The 23,450-nt window shown below is 44.7% G+C and overlaps 1 protein-coding gene across 1 annotated transcript in view; it reads left to right on the top strand.

Moving 5' to 3' along the window:
- BRF1 (BRF1 RNA polymerase III transcription initiation factor subunit) overlaps positions 1-23,450 on the top strand; it is a 261,025-nt gene that overhangs the window by 71,932 nt on the left and 165,643 nt on the right. Inside the window, exons 4-5 of the mRNA XM_040412738.1 lie at positions 5,084-5,115; positions 18,515-18,587. Of these exons, the coding sequence (XP_040268672.1) occupies positions 5,084-5,115; positions 18,515-18,587 (105 nt within the window). The remainder of the gene's footprint in view (positions 1-5,083; positions 5,116-18,514; positions 18,588-23,450) is intronic.

Raw genomic sequence — 23,450 nt, 5'->3', positions numbered from 1 at the left:
GAGTCTGTAAAAACCTGGAGGACTTGTCCTATCGTGCATTATACAGACAACCCAGCGATTTAATTGTAATCCGTGTAATGCCTCATTTCGCCTGCGGTGGCGCTGTAGGAAATTTGAACACTTATTGCCAGGTTTCCTTACAGATTACAGCTGATCGCTGGTTGCCACAGCAGGAGCACAGTTTGTGATCAGTTTATTGTCAAGGTAGCCTTCCAACAAGTAGGGGTTGTGTATAGCAGAGAAGCCTTTTGAATATTAATGGCCTTTCCTTCCAAGAATTGTGTCTGCACCATATAGCAGCACAAGGAGAACCTAATGCTCAGGCAACATACAGACTGCTGGGGAAAGAAAGCAGAATCCTTAAAGGGGTATTCCAGTAGCAAGAAATTATCCCATACCCATTGGATAAGGGATCACTAACATTGCTAGTGGTGCATCCACTGGAACCTACACTGATCACGAGATTTTGGGTATTTGTGCCCCCCTCTATGAAGGGAGATGCAATCGAACATACGCACTGCTGCTCTTTTTGGGACTGCCGGAGATAGCACTATTGTACAGTCGTGGCCAAAAGTTTTGAGAATGACACAAATATTAGTTTTTACAAAGTTTGCTGCTAAACTGCTTTTAGATCTTTGTTTCAGTTGTTTCTGTGATGTAGTGAAATATAATTAGTGGGTTTTTGTTTGTCCACCCGCCTCTTGAGGATTGACCACAAGTTCTCAATGGGATTAAGATCTGGGGAGTTTCCAGGCCATGGGCCCAAAATGTCAACGTTTTGGTCCCCGAGCCACTTAGTTATCACTTTTGCCTTATGGCACGGTGCTCCATCGTGCTGGAAAATGCATTGTTCTTCACCAAACTGTTGTTGGATTGTTGGAAGAAGTTGCTGTTGGAGGGTGTTTTGGTACCATTCTTTATTCATGGCTGTGTTTTTGGGCAAAATTGTGAGTGAGCCCACTCCCTTGGATGAGAAGCAACCCCACACATGAATGGTCTCAGGATGCTTTACTGTTGGCATGACACAGGACTGATGGTAGCGCTCACCTTTTCTTCTCCGGACAAGCCTTTTTCCAGATGCCCCAAACAATCGGAAAGAGGCTTCATCGGAGAATATGACTTTGCCCCAGTCCTCAGCAGTCCATTCACCATACTTTCTGCAGAAGATCAATCTGTCCCTGATGTTTTTTTTAGAGAGAAGTGGCTTCTTTGCTGCCCTTCTTGACACCAGGCCATCTTCCAAAAGTCTTCGCCTCACTGTGCGTGCAGATGCGCTCACACCTGCCTGCTGCCATTCCTGAGCAAGCTCTGCACTGGTGGCACTCCGATCCCGCAGCTGAATCCTCTTTAGGAGACGATCCTGGCGCTTGCTGGACTTTCTTGGACCCCCTGAAGCCTTCTTAACAAGAATTGAACCTCTTTCCTTGAAGTTCTTGATGATCCTATAAATTGTTGATTCAGGTGCTATCTTAGTAGCCACAATATCCTTGCCTGTGAAGCCATTTTTATGCAACGCAATGATGGCTGCACACGTTTCTTTGCAGGTCACCATGGTTAACAATGGAAGAACAATCATTTCAAGCATCACCCTCCTTTTAACATGTCGAGCCATTTTAACCCAATCAGCCTGACATAATGATCTCCAGCCTTGTGCTGCTCAACATTCTCACCTGAGTTAACAAGACGATTACTGAAATGATCTCAGCAGGTCCTTTAATGACAGCAATGAAATGCAGTGGAAAGTTTTTTTTGGGGATTAAGTTAATTTTCATGGCAAAGAAGGACTATGCAATTCATCTGATCACTCTTCATAACATTCTGGAGTATATGCAAATTGCTATTATAAAAACTTAAGCAGCAACTTTTCCAATTTCCAATATTTATGTAATTCTCAAAACTTTTGGCCACGACTGTACTATCTCCGGCATACAGTTTGAATGGATCGGCAGTGCACATGTTCGATCACTGCTCCTTTTAAAATCTGTAGTGATCAATTTCTTGTTTTTTCAATGAGTAGATGAGATCTGCAGGAAATTTACATCAGTTCTGTACCAAAAACCACATAAAAACTGCACAGAAAATGCACCAAAATGTGATAAATAGTGCAGATTTATGTGCCGTTTTGGTGCAGATTACTTCCGAATATTCTGCGCCGTGTGCATCCACCCTTAGGCCGTCTTCAGACTTGGCAGATTTGCTTTGGATTTGCAATACGATACAGGTGGACCCCGGTTTTCAAAACCAGGCATAGAAAAATGACTGTAAATACACCCTCGGACAAATCCGCTGCTTTTTGCGAGGAGCATTTTGTGTACTTTTGAGTGAATTTGCCAGGTTGTTGTCATTTGTTTTGCAGGAATTACCTGTCATTTCACCAGAGTGACTCATTCTCGCTGTTATTGCCTCCCAGAATGAAAGTACATTACGCCCTATGAGGTAAAATGGCTGGACTGTTTCCTGGAGGATAGATCTAGGCCATACATGAGAAGAGCTCGTGTTCTCTGCACGTTTTCTGCCACAGAACCGTAGGGACCCCGCAGTAAATAAATACTGTGGCATTTTCCCGGGCCCAAAGTATGCAAATTCTGTTTTAAATATGTGAATTTTAATGCGCGCCTGTGTAGTAAAAGAAGTAAAATAACAATATGCATGAGAAGAAGACAATTGGCAGGCAGCGTGCCCGTTTCTGATTCATTATTTAGGGAAGAACACAGGATACAGAACAGCAGCTCATCACGTCTGTCGGCAAGGCCTGCAGAACAGCAGGATGGATGGCTTAACCCTTTCAGGGCGAGCCATGATTTCACCATGCCATTTTAGTACGTACAGTATTTCTAGTCTTCCTGGATGTGCCGTTTCAGAAGATGAGGTACGTGGGAGTCCGTGCTCAGGGAGTTCATAGTGATTCATAGGCTGGGGTCTAGATGTGTCGCGCGACAGCGAGTCTCAGAAGAAAAGTCATGCAACCATGCAACATTTGTGCGTCTTGACTTCAACTTGCTGTCACGCAACCATTTTAGGACTATTATTTGGCTTTAAAAACACAGGCACGTTGCAGAAAATTCGCAGGCACGTCTCATATTGCGCTCAACTTGCATTATGGTTTATGATGGCAATTCAATTTTCTGTAATTGTCGCCATCATGTCACATTAGACGTAGTGTCGCTGTGCAGCCCTTGGCTCCTTTCAGACATCCGTGTCCGTGATGACAATGGTGACAACAGTAGTTCACACGTGAAGATGTCCGTGAAGGATCAGTGTTTTGTCCGTTTCCACCTAGGCTGACAATTTCCAGAGCATCTCCTACCAATGGTCTGCATGACGAACAAAAGTAGTGCATGTCTCCATGTGTTTTCACTGACCCACGGTCCGTTTTGCGCTCCACAAATTGTGGATCCTCAAAATACAGATGCGGTCAGCGTGCCGACCTCATTATTATTATTTTTTTTTGTTTTTTGTGTGGACCCATTGCAGACATATTTTACCTTTTTGTGCAACATACATACAAACCATTCTTGTGCTTTCTGCATCCTTATGTCCGTTCTACAAAAAGATATAACCTCTCCTATACTTGGCTACAATAGAAATGAAGAACATGGACAGCACACATGTGTAATGTGTGAATAAGGCCTTAAAGAGAGTCCTCAGGTAAATCGATGTGTGAAATTTGGTCTCTATCAATTGGTACCCAATGCATTGCAGTACTGGACACAGCAGAATCTACATGCGTGTGCTGCCGTGTCTGGTCCATACAGCTGAACTACATACTTAACACAGCCACTTGGGTAAGAGACCTTCAATAGGGTTCATAGTGTCCGCCCAGAATCACAGCAAAAATAGCGAGTGTGAATAAAGCATAAGGCCTCATGCACAAGTTTTACCACTCCATGCAAGCTCTGAGCCAAAATATGACAACCATAGAAATCTGTTGGGGGTCTACAATACCGTAGCATGCCGACAACTTCAAAACTCCTGATTTGTTTCATCAGATGTCATGTTATGAAGATATTCTCCCCAAGAACTTTACTTCTAGGATAATATCCAAACTAAATGATTTGCCTACAGCCTCATGGTATGGACACCTAAGGACTCCATGGCTTCGTAGGTTAAAAACCTCAATTACTGCCATAAATAGACCAAACCTGTTACCCGAAGGTGCTCACCTGGAGTTGTGTGAGACACAACAACTAGTGTGTTTTTTGTGGTCGTAGAGGACCTATTCATAACAGATGCAGCTCCCAAGGCCCAGCCATCTGAAGATGACCTCCCAAACTAAAGCTAAATCGCCATAAAACAGAAAAATCCAGCAGGAAGGACTTCCTAGAATTTAAACAAAGAAAAAAATACCGGGCAGTTTCCATATGTCCTGTTTTGAACTGATAATGGGGTTTTAACCCCAAAACGTGTTGCGATTTTTCTTGTTTATTTAATACCACACGATTCTGTGGAGTCCTTCCTGGAGGCACACAGCAGCTGGATCTTTTTCTTTGTTTCAGCTTTATCTTATGTTCGGCAGGACATCTTTAGATGGCTGGTCCTTGGGAGACGCATCGGTTATGAATTATGACCCTGGAGACCCCCCCCAAAAAAAACACACTAGGTATTGTCTAGATGTTAGGTTTGGGCACCTTCAGGTACCTGTAAGATAGTTGACCTTGGCGGCCACCAGGCCAGGTCCATATCCTACACAGTGGTACAGACCTCACTGCATATTAAAAATTGTCCGATTTTTCATACCCATGTCTGAATCTGACTTTAGGGCTGTTTGTATTTGTAACTATATCAGGGACAGATGGAAAAAGCGTTGTGAATCCGCAGTGAGCGGGAACACATGCAGATCGGATGATGTTGAGAGAAGGAGTCTCAGATTCCGACCAAAATATTCTCTCTTATTCCTTATAAAGACCATAAATCCGTCAGAGTCTGGTCTTCTGTTTATTTTTACTGTCTTTTGGGAAATTTCTACTGGAAAATAATAAAAATTGTTCTCGTTTCTCCCCCCCCCCCCCCCTTCCCCCTTTTAGTTCAGCAGACTACAAGAACCCTTTGTGTCTACAATGTGTTTCCTTGACTTTCCTCCCAGATATGTTACTTGATCTCAGCGACCTTCTTCAGGTATGGTATAATCTTCCAGCAGTCTGCTTTGTGTTAACTAGCTTTATCGCTGCCAGCTGGGTGTTGTGGTGAATAATGCTTTTTATTGTGTGCACCCTCGGAGATATCAAGGACACCGCACCTGCAGTGTTTTGACTCCTTGTGCTTGCCTGCGCTCAGATGAACACCTTGCAGATGCCAAGGCCTGTGGCAAGAGCTCTTTGGGATGGCGGCCAGTTCAAGTTGATGATGTGAAGTGATCCAGCTGCATTGACTTGTGCTGGGAGTTTCTTGTTCTTTTTCTTTGAAGTGTTTAACTCTTTAAAGAGGTTTAAGCGATGATTAGACTGGTCTATAGAGAGCGTGTGCACTTATAAACCTCCATTATGTCTCAAAGGTATTTATATTATTGGAGGTGGGGTGGTCAAAAAGTGCACCCTACCCACCTGAAGGGCTGAGGCAATCTGGTGGACACCATGCTCCTTCTGAAATGTACCTTTCTCCAAGGAGAGCTGCTAGCAGTGTGATTTGAAATCAGAGGGGGTCATTTATTTAGGGACTTGAGACTTGGACTTGAAAAATAGTTGCAAGTCACGTTTTTAACCAGCCATGCGACAAAGCTTGGCCGAGTATGTGTGTAATTTCGGTGGAGAAAGAAGAAGCCACCATCATACACTTCTGGAAGTGGCTTATTTCCTAAGGGAATGAAGGGATTGGGCTCATCTGTTGGGGAGAATCAGGAGCTGTGCATGCACATTAGATTGTCGACCATCAATATGGTGTATGGGGCCTTAAGATCTACTGATCAGTGAGGGCTCCGATTATCAGTATCTTCTGAGAACAAGATGCATGTGCCCTTTAAAGTTGTTTGGTCTAGATGGACAAACGTGGTGGTTCAGTGACAAACACTGTTTACTTACACGTCCATGCACATCCGTATATCCGTCCCACAAAAAAATAGAATATGTCCTCCGATGTTTGTTTTGCGAACAAGAATAGGAATTTTGATGATGAGGCCCATGGAAATTATAGGAGGCACACTGCCGGTGTCCTTATTTTGTGGACCACAAAATACATAGTCGTGTGCATAAGGCCTAATTAGTGGTTTATTGCTGCGACTACTGCAAAAGGCAGCACAACATGACCAGTGTGATTTATACCCTTAACATCTTGGATTCAAGTGTAAAATCGTTCCCCTCTTGTTTGTGTGGGATATACCCCAGCTTGTTCCCAAACCCCATAAAAAATCAAATTAGTGATATGAAACTATCGGCATGCACTCTTTTGCCATACGTTATGTATTTGCAGCCCTGGGAAAACACTGGTTTCCCCATGACACTGATCATGCGGCGGGGAACCCTACAGCTATTCAAGCCCAGGCGATACTCTTTTAACTCATTAAAAAATGGATTGATTATTCCGTGTTCGTTGTTAAAGGGGTATTCCCACAGACAATGGGGTCATAGCGCCAGGATATGCCCGACGTTTTATAGAGACACATAAATCTGGTAAAAGGCTCCAAAAGTGATGCTGGAGACCTGGTTGCGCACAAATCCACAGTTATATAAATGTAACCGACTCATACTGTGGTCAGTTGTGACCATGGCATCTGAATGGTGAAAATCCTGGTGCGCCGCACTCTCAAGGCTGAACAGCTCCCCCGCACCAAGATCAAGAGAGCAGTGCTGTTGCTATGACAGCCTCAGGCCTTCGGAAGGCCCCAAGGCCACCACAGTAACTCTCCCCTAGGTTGCAATATGAGCAGCTAAATTTATCCCCCCCCCCCCCCCCTTTCAAAATAAAATCATAAGTTATTTACTACACTATATATACCCCCAAAATGGTTCCTAAAAAAACTACAACTAATCCCGCAAAATAAAAATTTTTACAAGAAAAAAGTTATGACTGCTGAAACACAAAGGGGGGAAATGCTACAGGTCCTTAAAGGGGTTATCCAATCCCTATAATAACCCCCAGAATACCCGGGCCCCTCCTCTAGAGCACACTTACCATACTTACCTACTCGCCGGCACCTGCGTCCCTCTGGATCCCTGCACGGCCACCGCTGGATCTCCCCGTCTTGCGGAGCAAAACATCCGGTGATGGCGGAGCAGCCAATAGCAGGCCGCGACGGCGACCAGCCTTCCTCACTGCTGTGTGCCAACAAAATTGACCTCAGACACATATTACAAATCTACAATAAAAAAAAAAGTGACATTTTTGGGAGTTTATCCAATTTTAATGTGACTGTTAGGTTAAAGGGGTTTTACCATCTCAGACAATGGGGGCATATCGCGAAGATATGCCCCCATTGTCTGATAGGGACCCGCACCTACAACAAGAACGAAGCGGGGAGCGCGGTGGCTGGAGAAGTGAATGGGAGCGCTTGGCTATTTTCGGCGGCCCCATAGAAATGAATGGGGGGCGGCTGCGCATGCGCCATGCGCCCTCCGCTCATTTCCCGGCTTTGTTCTCATTGTAGGTGGGGGACCCATACCTATCAGACAATGGGGGCATATTCTAGCGATATGCCCCCATTGGATGAGATGGGAAAACCCCTTTAAACAATAGTTCATTTTCTGATGACACATTCCCTTTAAATTGTCTTAGGGAAAAAAGTGAAAAACATTTTTCTTTTTAATATAAAAAAAATCTAAAAATTAAAATCACCCCCCTTTCCCATTGTTAAAAAATAAACGATAGAAAAAACATAATTACAATTGGCGCTTTCCAAAACGTCTGTACTTGCCTTTTTTTTTGTCGCTTCACCTCCCCAAAAAATTGGAATCAAAAGTGATCAAAAAGTCATACATACTCCAAAGTCAATAAAAACTACAGATTACCCCGCAAAAAATGAGCCCTCACACAGCTATGTAGACGGAAATATAGAAAACATATGGCGGTCAGAATATGACAATGAAAATAATTTTTCCCCCCAAAGTTTATATTTATGTATTTTTTTAATGAGTAAAATGGAAGAAAAACTATATAAATGTGTTATCGCTAATCAGACTGACCTGCTGAATGAAGGTAACAGGTCCGTTTTACCACATAGGGAAAAACGCCGTAAAAACAAAACCCGTAAAACTGTGGTGGAAATGTTTGTTTCCCAGTGCAACCCCATATGGGTTTTTTTCCAGCTTCCCTCTATATCGTATGCAATATAAAATGGTCCCACTAGAAAATACATCAAAAGTAAGCCCTCATACAGCTATGTGGATGGAAAAAGTTAAAAATATTATGGCTCTGGGAAAACTAAGTGGTTAAAAAAGAAAATATGGAAACTCGCCGGGTTGGGAAGGGGTTATTGGCTGATAACAGGAACTATTTTTATTCAAACTAAGATACGACAGTCTTTGGATGTAGTGTCCCTTTAAGAATGGTTGGAGTCTTGCTGTGTGTATGGAGGAGGGTGAATTGAGTTGAAATGAACAGATGATAAAGAGTCTGAGCGGCGGCTGCCCCTCCATTATACAGAGACACTCCCGGCTGCCAGGTGTGTGGACCCGTCGGTGTGTCTCATTCTCCGCTTTACTGACACAGTCTGCACAGTCATTGTTAGCTACACAAAACCGCACAACGTTGTCATCTCGTTGCTCCTCACATACAGAGACATTTCCAGTGATATCACTGGGAAACTGAAAAGAACTGTGCGATCTATGGGTGAGTAACGCTGGTTGTCAGATAGTTTATCCCTGACATAAGTCGGCAACCTCCAGTGAAACTGCAACTCCCGACATGTTCCATTGACTTCTGTCATAGTTCCGAGAACATCTAAGCAAGTGAGCATGCTGGGAGTTGTAGTTTCACACCAGCTGGCATGTCCTGGCTTATGCTGACCATAAACTATGGTATAAGTGATTGGTTTTTGGTTCTGTAAGGGACCAAACCTCACGGACCCCTTCCAGTCAGCATAATGGGATGGCAGGCTGCTGAGTCTGTGTATATTATGTGCTGTGGCCCCTTTTTAGTATGGATCGATTTTTGACCCTTGGCACATGCCTGCTTTGCACTAATGATGGAGGTATTCACCTCTACAAACACTGCTACAATCTAGTACAAGGGGGCACAACCAGGCCATATCTTATCTTGTATCCAGGCTAGAGGCCATGTCTCATCGGGCTAGAGGCCGTATCTCATCTTGTATCCAGGCGAGAGGCCGTATCTCATCTTGTATCCAGGCGAGAGGCCGTATCTCATCTTGTATCCAGGCGAGAGGCCGTATCATAGAAACATAGAATGTGTCGGCAGATAAGAAACATTTGGCCCATCCAGTCTGCCAATATACTAAATACTATGGATAGCCCCTGGCCCTATCTTATATGAAGGATGGCCTTATGCCTATCCCATGCATGCTTAAACTCCTCCACTGTATTTGCAGCTACCACTTCTGCAGAAAAAAAGAAGTATCTCATCTTGTATCCAGGCGAGAGGCCGTATCTCATCTTGTATCCAGGCGAGAGGCCGTATCTCATCTTGTATCCAGGCGAGAGGCCGTATCTCATCTTGTATCCAGGCGAGAGGCCGTATCTCATCTTGTATCCAGGCGAGAGGCCGTATCTCATCTTGTATCCAGGCGAGAGGCCGTATCTCATCTTGTATCCAGGCGAGAGGCCGTATCTCATCTTGTATCCAGGCGAGAGGCCGTATCTCATCTTGTATCCAGGCGAGAGGCCGTATCTCATCTTGTATCCAGGCGAGAGGCCGTATCTCATCTTGTATCCAGGCGAGAGGCCGTATCTCATCTTGTATCCAGGCGAGAGGCCGTATCTCATCTTGTATCCAGGCGAGAGGCCGTATCTCATCTTGTATCCAGGCGAGAGGCCGTATCTCATCTTGTATCCAGGCGAGAGGCCGTATCTCATCTTGTATCCAGGCGAGAGGCCGTATCTCATCTTGTATCCAGGCGAGAGGCCGTATCTCATCTTGTATCCAGGCGAGAGGCCGTATCTCATCATGTATCCAGGCGAGAGGCCGTATCTCATCGGGCGAGAGGCCGTATCTCATCTTGTATCCAGGCGAGAGGCCGTATCTCATCTTGTATCCAGGCGAGAGGCCGTATCTCATCTTGTATCCAGGCGAGAGGCCGTATCTCATCTTGTATCCAGGCGAGAGGCCGTATCTCATCTTGTATCCAGGCGAGAGGCCGTATCTCATCTTGTATCCAGGCGAGAGGCCGTATCTCATCTTGTATCCAGGCGAGAGGCCGTATCTCATCTTGTATCCAGGCGAGAGGCCGTATCTCATCTTGTATCCAGGCGAGAGGCCGTATCTCATCTTGTATCCAGGCGAGAGGCCGTATCTCATCTTGTATCCAGGCGAGAGGCCGTATCTCATCTTGTATCCAGGCGAGAGGCCGTATCTCATCTTGTATCCAGGCGAGAGGCCGTATCTCATCTTGTATCCAGGCGAGAGGCCGTATCTCATCTTGTATCCAGGCGAGAGGCCGTATCTCATCTTGTATCCAGGCGAGAGGCCGTATCTCATCTTGTATCCAGGCGAGAGGCCGTATCTCATCTTGTATCCAGGCGAGAGGCCGTATCTCATCTTGTATCCAGGCGAGAGGCCGTATCTCATCTTGTATCCAGGCGAGAGGCCGTATCTCATCTTGTATCCAGGCGAGAGGCCGTATCTCATCTTGTATCCAGGCGAGAGGCCGTATCTCATCTTTAATCCAGGCGAGAGGCCGTATCTCATCTTTAATCCAGGCGAGAGGCCGTATCTCATCTTTAATCCAGGCGAGAGGCCGTATCTCATCTTTAATCCAGGCGAGAGGCCGTATCTCATCTTTAATCCAGGCGAGAGGCCGTATCTCATCTTTAATCCAGGCGAGAGGCCGTATCTCATCTTGTATCCAGGCGAGAGGCCGTATCTCATCTTGTATCCAGGCGAGAGGCCGTATCTCATCTTGTATCCAGGCGAGAGGCCGTATCTCCTCTTGTATCCAGGCGAGAGGCCGTATCTCCTCTTGTATCCAGGCGAGAGGCCGTATCTCCTCTTGTATCCAGGCGAGAGGCCGTATCTCCTCTTGTATCCAGGCGAGAGGCCGTATCTCATCTTGTATCCAGGCGAGAGGCCGTATCTCATCTTGTATCCAGGCGAGAGGCCGTATCTCATCTTGTATCCAGGCGAGAGGCCGTATCTCATCTTGTATCCAGGCGAGAGGCCGTATCTCATCTTGTATCCAGGCGAGAGGCCGTATCTCATCTTGAATCCAGGCGAGAGGCCGTATCTCATCTTGAATCCAGGCGAGAGGCCGTATCTCATCTTGTATCCAGGCGAGAGGCCGTATCTCATCTTGTATCCAGGCGAGAGGCCGTATCTCATCTTGTATCCAGGCGAGAGGCCGTATCTCATCTTGTATCCAGGCGAGAGGCCGTATCTCATCTTGTATCCAGGCGAGAGGCCGTATCTCATCTTGTATCCAGGCGAGAGGCCGTATCTCATCTTGTATCCAGGCGAGAGGCCGTATCTCATCTTGTATCCAGGCGAGAGGCCGTATCTCATCTTGTATCCAGGCGAGAGGCCGTATCTCATCTTGAATCCAGGCGAGAGGCCGTATCTCATCTTGAATCCAGGCGAGAGGCCGTATCTCATCTTGTATCCAGGCGAGAGGCCGTATCTCATCTTGTATCCAGGCGAGAGGCCGTATCTCATCTTGTATCCAGGCGAGAGGCCGTATCTCATCTTGTATCCAGGCGAGAGGCCGTATCTCATCTTGTATCCAGGCGAGAGGCCGTATCTCATCTTGTATCCAGGCGAGAGGCCGTATCTCATCTTGTATCCAGGCGAGAGGCCGTATCTCATCTTGTATCCAGGCGAGAGGCCGTATCTCATCTTGTATCCAGGCGAGAGGCCGTATCTCATCTTGTATCCAGGCGAGAGGCCGTATCTCATCTTGTATCCAGGCGAGAGGCCGTATCTCATCTTGTATCCAGGCGAGAGGCCGTATCTCATCTTGTATCCAGGCGAGAGGCCGTATCTCATCTTGTATCCAGGCGAGAGGCCGTATCTCATCTTGTATCCAGGCGAGAGGCCGTATCTCCTCATTACAGTCGCACATAGAAAGTTTCATTCAATTCCAACAAATCTTTCTTGGTGCAGATTTTTTTTAATGTCAATTAGTATATTTTCCATGGAGTGCATGTAAATATTGGTGCACTGGGTGGCCGATTTTGGGATCCCCATATTTTAGAAGAATAGGGATTGCCTGACCCCTTTGTGGTACACTAGAAAGGAGCAGATGAGGTGAACTGGTGGCCATGCATGTGCTGCCTTCATTGTTTTATGGGAGTTGTAAAACACACATAGGGGGAGATATATCAAGACTGGCGGATCCATCTGTCGGTCTTGATCTCCGTGCGCTGGCAGAAGCCTCTTAACAAATCAGGCGCATTTCTGCCCTGACGTGTGCCAGAAACTGAAGTCTGCACCAGCTACAGGCTGACGTAGACTTCAGCTATAACTTCCACCAATTATAGTAAACGCGGCGGCGACTCAAAGCCACACCCCCTTTTGCTAAGCCAAGCCCTCTTTTCTTGGCACTTTAGAAAAGTGCAGAGAAGCTCAAAAAGTTGCATATTATGGTGCACACATGCCGTGCGCCAAAATGTGCGACTTTTTTACACCACAAAAGGCATTGATAAATGTCCGTCATAATCTACAGTGGAAAAAGCCGCATACATGCACGGTCGCTTCCTTTCTGAAGTGCAAATGGGTGTAAAGGGAGACTCCTATTTCCCAAAAAGTGAAAGTCCTGGAAGTGGCACCCAATATATATTTTTGATATGCCATAAATGTCCCAAATAGTAAAACCCCTCTAAGTTTGTCCTTTTGGGATTGGATCGATCTGGAAATGTGGCCCTTGGACATGAAAAGGTTGTGCATCCCTAATCCATAGTGTCCTGGGGTGGAATGACTGGGCATGTTGGATTATAGTACCTATAAGCCGCCGCCAGAGGTGTCTTGCAGTGGCTTATTTTCCTAGGCTCATTCACACGACCGTTGCCGTATTGCGGCCTGCATTTGTGGATCCTCAATAGACGGGCACCGCTCCGTGCGGTTCTGTTCCGTACTTCCGTTCTGCAAAAAGATAGAACTTGCTCATTTCGCCCGTTCCGCAAAAAGATAGAAGTTGAATGGGTCTGGATTCATCCCGGCAGCCGTACGGAGGTTGCCCGTGCATTGGGCAGCGCAAATTGCGGTCCCCAATGCACAAAACGGCCCACCTACGGCCATGTGAATGAGCCCTAACACATGCACACTCGGCCAAGCATGCATGTGTATATAGAGGTGGATGGAATTTCTGTTGGCCACCTGTATGACAGTGATATGTGAGCCGGTTATACATAACTAGGATTAGGAGGAGGAAAGCTGTTTGACAACGTCCATCACGTCTGTACCAGTGACCATATTAGTTGTCACCCAGCTTTCCTGGAAATAGATCTCACTTAGAAGTGGCTAAATAAATTCCTGAAGCCCTTAGCAGATGAGGACGACATTTATATTTCCCTATGACTACGAGCATGTCTGTAGATTGCTGAATAGTTCATGCCGCCTCCAAAAAAGGGGAGAGAACGGGCGGCACACCATCTTGTCTCCTCCTGCCATTTTCATCTGTGAGTAAAAATAATTGCTGTCGCATGCCCGCCCGCCTGGATGGCCATTGCATGCATATTACAGAGCAGCTGGTACACTTTATTTCAGTCTCCCCAGCTGTCCTGGTAAATGGGATCCCTCCGAGTGCTATTTATTCCTGCATGGCTTTTTTCCTGACAAGTGAAAAGGAACTGCAGGAATGGCAAACGCTTGATGAATTTTGACCTCGAAAAATAATTAACATTCTGTAGAACCCAACATAGCATTTTTATTTTATTTTATTTTTTATTTTATTTTATTAATACAAGGGTCTATCTGCTATTAAAACAGGTGCTGGAACATGCATTAATAATAGGAATAATATAGAGGTTGTGTGTGACCCTGGCGGGGGTGAATGCAGAAAGTGCCCGTACCCAAAATTAGGGTCCTTGCCATTCCAAAGATCCATTGGGTGGCTGCACCCTTCGTAATTGAGGGGTAGGAGAGGTTTGAACGGGACAATTATGTTGAACTTCAGGGGTCTGGAAGGAAGGGGATTGGGGGTACCATCCGGAGGTAAAGATGGCACCCCCCAGGTCAAGGAGCCTGTACAAGAAATGACTCTCTACACAGACACAGTGTACCTAGAATTAAAGGGGTTGTCCACTTCTTTACTGTTGATGGCCCAGCCTCGGTATCTGATTGGCAGGGTCTCACTCCTGACATCCTTGCTTCATAGCCAGAACTGCACACCCATTGAAGTGAATGGGAGAGGGCTGCAGGTACAAGCTCCATCCCCTGCACAATGGACGACGCTGTGTAATTTCTGAAATGCTCTGAAACAGCTGATCAGCAGGGATGCGAGGTGTCGGACCCCCACCAGTCAGTATTATAGTCCAGAGCTGCATTCATAATTCTGCAGGTTTTAAAGTGACCATACACCTTCAATAGCTGTTGGCCAAACCCTCGCTTGAGTGACAGCTAATCTTCCCGACTCCCCTATACATATATACGGTTTGGCCAAGCATGTATGTGTTTTCAGTGTCAAGAGAGGAGAAACCCCCTCCCAGGCACCCCTGACGGCGGCATATCTCTTGCCAAAACAAGAGGATTGGGCGGTTTTCCGGGATTTCTTAAAATGTTGATCCCTACTCTTGTTATGTCATCAGTGTCTGATCGTTGAGGGTCTGACTCCCGGGCCCCCTCTGATCAACTGAGATGGCACCGGTGCTCTCAGCTTACCAAGCACAGCGCTGTACATTGTATGGTGTACATTCACTTCAGTAGGGCTGAGCTGCGCTTACGCTTTGTGACCAATGAACGTAACGTCACACGTTCTAGACAAAGCTACGAGAAGGCTGCCGGTGCCTTCTCAAACGGCTGATTGACGGGGGTCCCAGGTGTCGGACCCCCCCACCGATCAGCTACTGATGATCTGTTCAGACGATAGGTCCTCAATTTAAAAATCTGGTAAAACCTTTTAAAATTCACCATGTTCAGTCTTTCGTTTCCCTCAGCATAATCCACATTATCTCATGGATATCGGGGCCTTTAGAGCTGAAATCTCTCGGCATTCCTTGGTAGCTCAATGTGTGCACAGTTTGATCCGGTAATTTACTCTCTGGGAAGTGTTTTCTGGATATCGGGCACTGCACAGTAATCTGATGTAGTGGAAGCCAGCTCTATAGGTGTTGGGAGTGTCTGTCAACATGCTTGTTGACTGTTTCTAATGACATTCAGCAGAATAGTGAGTGCTGCTCTGGAGTAAAACAGTTGTAAGTTGGGATGAGGATGAAATGCATATAAAATATTTACTCAGTATGAAATACCATGTAAACTAGTGCTCAAAGACTCTAACGAGGTCACATAATCAGAGAGAGATTACAAGAAGAAACGAGGCCGGTTCAGCTGTTATGTAATAGGAAGAAAAAAAATCTGTAAAACCAGTTACCAGTACTGGCACAAGTTACTGTGTAATCTGTCTCCATGAATTTCTGTAGGAAATAGGTTAAAACGTAGCTTAAAGGGGTTGTCCTGGTTTTTATTTTTCTAAAATTTGCACCCCAGCCTGGAATACTTGTGCACGAATCCACACTCGCCTGCTCTCTGCCCCGGCTCCCTTCACTGGTCTTCCAGTTCTCGACTCTTAGCTTCCACGCGGACGAGGTCATGTGCACTGCTGCAACCAGTGACTGGCCTGCGGCAGTGACTTGTCCCTATGGCTACTGTCACCCTAGCGGTAACACTAGACTGGGTATCCAGCCTGTTTGTTTTTTGCATTAGTGTCCAGATTCGGCCACACAAAAACTGCTGCTCGCATTGCTATTTGTCCAGCTGAATCCCTCCATTAATGCCGGACACAGGCTGGATCCTCGCTGAGTCCCATTAGAGTCAGTAGGGCCTGGCGATGCCAAATACAATGTCTTCCAACAGGCTTTTCTTGCTGGAACAACCTGTTGGAATAATTTGCTGCTTGTGTGAAACTGGTCTAAGCCCCACAGGACTCGGAAGTGATGTGCCGCTTGGGGACACGTCATTGGCTGCATCGGTGCACATGACCCTGTCCATGCGAAAGTTGACCTAGAAAACTGATGACCATCGCTCTGCAAGACCCAGTGCTAACCGCTGAGCCTGCACGCTGCAGCTTCTTTATAAGCTGTGGCTTTAAAGGGGTTTCCCACAAAAAAACTTTGATCAGTGGGACTGCCACGATCACTAGAGCAGGTGAACCCCCCCCCACTTCTGAGGATTTTGTCTAGAATGGGGTTCACACTTCACTCGCACATATTGCCACTTTATTCAAAGTCTAGTCTAGTGACCGACGCTACATTCAGACTCCTCTAGAACGGCCCGCGGGGGTAAGGCTAATTTCTCACTTGCATTGTTAACTCCTGTATTGAGATCTGGCAGAGGATCTCAATACCGGAATTAAACCGAATCCGTTTTGATTTTGCACATCAAGATGTATCCGTTCCGTTAGGATGCGGTTGTGTGGTATCAAAACTGAAAAAAAAAAGATTCATCACTAAATACATTAAGTCAATGGGTGACAGATCCGTTTTTATAGGCTTCTAAAAAAAAAACGGATCCGTCATCATTGACTTACATTGTTTTCAGTGCCGGATCCATTTTTTTCCATTTTTATGACCAGCAGTTTTGTTTCCAGTCACAAAACAGAATGCTGAACGGATCTCTTTCCATTCAGAATGCATGGACTAAGTGGAAACGTTTTTTTTTTCCGGTATTGAGATTCTGTGCAAGTGTGCCAGTAGCCTAAACTGATCAGTTTTGTCCCCATTCATTGTCAATGGGGACAAAACTGATCAGGATGCGTCGGTTCCAATCAGTTGTGTTTTGGGCCCGGACTCGAAACCGCTGCAAGCAGCATTTTTGTGTACAGTTTGCTAAACTGAAAAAAAAAACCTGATCATAGTAACATAGTATATAAGGCTGAAAAAATACATTTGTCCATCCAGTTCGTCCTGTCATCCTGCAAGTTGATCCAGAGGAAGGCAAAAAAAAACTCTGTGAGGTAGAAGCCAATTTTTGCTCCACTTTAGGGGAAAAAATTCCTTCCCGACTCCAATCAGGCATCGGAATAACTCCCTGGATCAGGCATAAAAATCAATGTTAGGCTACTTTTACACTAGCGTTAATATTTTCCGGTATGAGATCTGTCATATGGTCTTAATACCAGAAAAAAAACGCTTCCGTTTTGTCCCCATTCATTGTCAATAGGGAAAAAACGTAACTGAACAGAACGCAGTGCTCCAAAGTGCATTCCGTTCCGTTCTCATACCGGAGAGCAAACCACAGCATGCTGCAGTTTGCTTTCCGTCCTGGGATGCGGAGCAAGACGGATCCGTCATGACCCACAATGCAAGTCAAAAAAGACGGATCCGTTTTCTCTGACACAATAGAAAATTGAGCTGTCCCCCATTGACTTTCAATGGAGTTTATGATGGATCCGTCTTGGCTATGTTAGAGATAATACAACCGGATCCGTTCATAACGGATGCAGACGTTTGTATTATAAGTAACGGAAGCGTTTTTGCTGAACCGTGCCGAGTGAAAGTAGCTTAAGTTAATGTTGCCTGACCCTTGTCGTTACAGAAAAAATGGATCAGGCGCTCATTGAGGCTACTTTCACACTTGCGGCAGCAGGGTCCGGCAGGCTGTTACGGCGGGGGAACAGCCTGCAGGATCCGTGTTAACGATAGCACACCGTGCCACCGGAAGTCCACTCTGCCCCCATTCACTATAATGGGGTTGGAAGTCTGGCCGAAGCACAGCAAACTGCATTTTTTGTCCGACCGCCTCTCGGCATGTCTGCCGGACCCTGCTAGTGCAAGTGTGAAAGTAGCCTTACGATGATTTTCATGCCTCATCAGGTTTGTTCAGTGCGTGCAGCGGTATTTGTCTGGCTGCCTCTTGGCATATTTGCCGTGCTGTGGCCGGATCTACGCCACTCCCCATTAGAGAGAACGGGGCCGGGCGGACTTCTGGCAGCACACGGATGTACACTGTAGTACGGATCCGGCAGGCTGTTCCTATACGCCGGGTGAAAGTAGCCTTAAATGGAACGAGTTGATTTAATTCAGGTTTTAAGATTGTCTGGCACTTGGGAATTTTTTTATTTTTAATATTATTGATCATGCTACATAGTGTTACCAGATTGTGATATGATGATAATCATTCGCCAATAGAAACCTGTAAATGTGGAAATACAAAGCCACCGGTCTGAATGTACATTAATCGCCAGACTTGCCGTTGATTGTAGGTTATACGGCTTTTTCCCCTGTTATTCCGGAAGGTGTAATGATGTCTTCTGTTCTTTCGACAGGTGAACGTGTATGTCCTGGGGAAAACCTTTCTTCTGCTGGCCAGAGAGCTCTGCATTAACGCTCCCGCTATAGGTAACTTTACGACTCGCTTTATGTCCTTCACTGTGAACTTCTCTTGTAAATGAGGCAGTCACTCACCGGAAGCATTTTTATTCGTGAACAACCTGTGGCTATGTGGAAAATGTGGTGCTATGGTTCCCAGCATGCCTTGATGACCACTTCAGTACACAAAGCAGTTTCCAGCAAATGCATTGATTTTGTAGGCAAAAAGAAAACTAGTAACGAGGCCTGTGATATAAGAGCAGCCAGCTGAAATATTTATGACATAAGGTAGTCATAGAAAAAAAAAAAATTACGTCCCTTGTATTTCTGACTGCTGCAGAGGAGTGTCCTCCATACAAACCTGCAGGCCTTCTGCAGACTATTGGGGTCTGTTCACACACGGCAAAATTTTTGCATGCTTCCGAATAGGGTTGTTTCTGGAGCATGTGCATGCCTTTCTACAAACCCTGTTCTGATGAATGAGACATTGACAGAAGTTTCTGCAACAAATGTGGGGCATGCACCTTCACTCTTAGATGACAGAAGCTTCTTCATCGTTCCCCATTAAAACAAACATGAAAGCTCATGAACGTATGCTTTTGGCGGAGTTGGGTGAAATAGATACCTTCTGCTAGCATGCCCATTCCATAGCTCCCATTGGTCAGACTTAAAGGCTATGTACACCTTCGGAGGCAATTTTGTTTTGTGATTGCATGTTACATCGTTTTTGTCTACAAATTTTTTCCAATTGGCCTTTATTAAAAATATTGAGCTGTTCTGTCACAAAGGGTTAACTGTTTTTCTAGCTGTGTGACTGGTACTTTTACTTCATCTCTAAACTACTGAGAGGTCATAGACACTTAAGCCGCATTCTTATCGGTAAGATAAGAACTGAGCTATAATGAGTGTTTATAATGTCAGAGAGCAGAGATAAGGAGCCTGTCAGCTTCTGGTCTGACGGAAAAGACAGAAAATTCAAAAGGTTTTCTAGAGTCTACTAGAGTATGTCAGCTCTGTACAGAAAAAAGGATGCCATGTTTTTCATAAAGACCAATTTAAAAAAATATTTTTTAGCTCAAAATGTTTACAATGCAATAATTGCCCCCAAAGGTGTACATAGCCTTTAATGTATATGCCAAAGTAGTGTCCTTTTACCGTTCATATGGCTGCTATTAGTTGGTTTACCTTTTGTCAACTGTGCAAAAAAAGTGCATAGATTTGTAATAAAAATGTAAATCAGCTGCTGTGTGCGGCTTCACCCTATAACATAATGGGTTTTTTTTTTTTTTTTTAAGAAGAAGGAAATTCTCTTGAAAATCCTTTAGGCTATGTCCACACATGACTGATTAGCTGCAGATTTTCTGCTTGTAATCTGTAGGAGAAAGAAAATGCACCAAATGTTCAGTTTCTGCTGACCATTGTGCCGTGTGGATGAGAATTGTACAACCCTGCAGATTTACCGCATTAAAATCCGGTACTACATCTATTCAATCACGCATGGACATAGCCTTAAAGGGTATTTTAAGGACCCCCAAATTCTTTTTTTTTTTTTTCTGAATTCTGGAAATGTTTTAAAATAAAGAGAAGCTTTACTCACCTGCTCGATGCCCCTCGAATCCAGCGCTGCTGCTTCAGTGCTCCTGGTCACTTTGGTTTCCAGTGCTGACATTCAGCAAAATTGTTGGGGTCCTGGAAGACCTCTTTAAAGGGATTGTCCAACCAGTAAATATTGTATTGATTGTACAGATCATATAAAAATTAACATTTTAGTTTTTCCGTTTACATGCATTAACAATGATTCATTAATGATTTACTTACATAACATGGCTCCACCTGGTGTTCAAAGTGTATAACAATGTGTGTCCAAGTGGTGCCGGTGGACTTGCATGCTCAGTCATTCTTCCACTGCCTCATTCCCTTTCCTGGCGTAGTGATCATCTGTGCACTAAGCAGCAGTGTATACACATTGCGTCTAGTAAAATAAATCTCAGAGATGCTCACCAGTATATTATACTGGAGCACAGCCCACTAACTACCAATTAGTGATTATAGCATACAAAGCAAGAAGAAAAATGGCCGGCTCACAGACACTTTAAATATAGTTTACTAAATCAATACAAATGCATTACAGAAAATAGTATTCCTATTACGCAAATAAAAATGATATTAAAACATAGTCTCGGTCCCTTTGAATGTTTATAATACGGAGCTCATGCATAAAAATTCATATATAATAATAAAAAGGTATGGCTTTGTTGTACTTATAGTTCGTTACGTAGGTGTACGCAGTATATGCTTTAATTGTGCCTTATTTAGTAGGGTATCCACATAGTCTGAATAGAATTCAATGTTTTAGTGCTCCCGCGCTTGAGCTGGGACTTATAGTACCATTAGGACCTCGCTTTAATGCGGGCTATTCTTGTAATGTCCCATTGTCTCGTGTATTATACCCAGTAAGAGGACTCCTCTGTATGTTTACTTGATGTGTTTGTTTATGTTGGCAATAATTCGGGAGGTTATTACTCACAAATGCTGCAGCGCTGTGATCCTCCCTCTGTGTCTCAGTCGGCTGCCCGTTCTGCTGTGTGCCGGCTTGAATGACTTTGCCGCACATGCGTTGTTGAAGTGCAGGGGCGCCAAAGCCAACTTGAATGCACTTGTGTGGATTATCTTCAAATATTACTGTACACCTTCGGTATTCAACAGGCAATACCCATCAGACGCGTTACGGAACAAAACGTTTCTTCCTTAGTGGTGGCAAATCATGTTAATTTAAGCACATCAATGTTAATAATAAAATCTGGACCGGAGTAAGTTTGGCAACTTTGTCTCAAACTCCTCAGACACAAAGTGCACACCACGCGTTATTGCACTTCAACGCTCATACTGTTATTGTATATTTACATGAAATACATATATCTCACAGATAATTATATTGTATATACCAGACAAAAATAGAAATATAGAAAAAGGGGTGAAAAATAAACATGAAAATAAAAATGGAACAATATAAAAAAAAATATTAAACAAAAATAGAAAATAGAAGTATATAAATGAAAATAAAAAAATAGATATGAAAAAATAAAAAAATAAATCGTCTGAGTAGAAGATGTAGGGGTGAGGGGAAAGACGCAGAGAGAGTCAATGCGCTAATAAACAGCCTGGAATCGACACTCTGTGTGAACTGACCCCCCCACCCCATTTATAGGAACCCAAATATCTCCAGTTCTGAATTCAACCCCAAGGGCATCAAGGATCCAAACTCAAATATCTTCTTTGATTCACCCCTAGACATCCTAGAGATGAAAGCTCCTCCCCTCCCGTTCTCCTTCACTGATTGAATGGCCATGAATCTCAACCCCTCTCGGATTACTTGCATGATGTGTTTTAAAATTGTTTTGATAGTGTGTGTTTTTCATAACCTTTCTTAATATTATTAATATGTTCAGCGATCCTTATTTTTAATTCCCCCTTTGTATGTCCTATATATTGTTTTGTGCATGGGCACTCGATATAAATAAATGACTGCTTTGCTGTTACAAGTAAGGGTTTCTTTGATCTCCCACATAAAGCCATTGGTACTGGATATTGCTATTATCTTTCTATTAAAAAAATTTTGTTTGCAATTTTGACATAGTCCACACCTATAGAATCCTTTTAGGTTTATCCAACTGTTCTGGTTTCATGCAATTTCTTTTCAAACATCGAAACTGACTCATTGGAACATTGGGTAGCCATCTTGGGAGGGGACAACTTGTACTTAAGATAAACTGTTCTTGGCCACTTCCTTCTGATATGTACTACAAATAACTGATCCATCTATCTTCTCTATTCTCAAATCCAAAAATTTGACCGCCTGTGAACTTTAAATTACACTGATTACTGTTGATCTCATCTATAAGCTGCATCAGAACTTGATGAGATCCCTCCCAAGTAACTAAAATGCCATCTATATATCTTTGCCAGAGCACCAGGTCCGACCCCAGTCTGGGAGCAACTGCCTCCTGTTCCCATGCTGCCATGAATAAATTGGTGTAACTGGGGGCAAACATAGTGCCCATTGCGGTCCCTGTGATCTGTAAATAAAATTTTGAATCTAAATAAAAATAATTGTGGGACAAAACAAACCTGATACCCTCTAATAAAAACTTGATTTGTTCAGCTCCTAATCTACCTTCCTGTAATAAAATCTATCTAAATATTGGGATAAGTTGGATGTCAAGGACCCTATGCCAGAGACAATCTGCCTACCTGGGGGTTGATAGGATCCTTGTGAACCTTGGGGAAGCAGTAGAACACTGGTAGTCTTTTGGGGGTTCCTACAATTAAATCAAACTCAGATTTATTAAGTATACCTTTGTTTTTGCCTTTTCACATATTTAGACCAACTCCTTATAGTAAAATTCCACTGCAATTAGGGCTGGGCGATATGGCCTAAAATCTATATCGCAATATAATTTGAAGCATGTGCGATATAGCGATGTATCGTGATATATTATTTTCTTCTGTATGTATACAAATTACATGGCCATCATCATCATCCATGTCCCCCAGCCAGCGCCATCAGCCCCATGCCATTGCCATTTGCCATCATCCATGTCCCCCAGCCAGCGCATTTAGCCCCATGCCATTGCCACCATCATGTCCCCCAGCCAGTGCCATCAGCCCCATGCCATTGCCACCATCATGTCTCACAGCCAGCGCCATCAGCCCCATGCCATTGCCACCATCATGTCTCACAGCCAGCGCCATCAGCCCCATGCCATTGCCACCATCATGTCCCACAGCCAGCACCATCAGCCCCATGCCATTGCCACCATCATGTCCCACAGCCAGCTCCATCAGCCCCATGCCATTGCCATATCATCCATGTCCCCCAGCCAGTGCCATCAG

The sequence above is a fragment of the Bufo bufo genome, chromosome 11 (assembly GCF_905171765.1).
Source record: "Bufo bufo chromosome 11, aBufBuf1.1, whole genome shotgun sequence".
Taxonomy (NCBI): Eukaryota; Metazoa; Chordata; class Amphibia; order Anura; family Bufonidae; genus Bufo; species Bufo bufo.
Note: the sequence above shows the minus strand (reverse complement) of the source record. Positions and strands in the feature narration are given on the sequence as shown.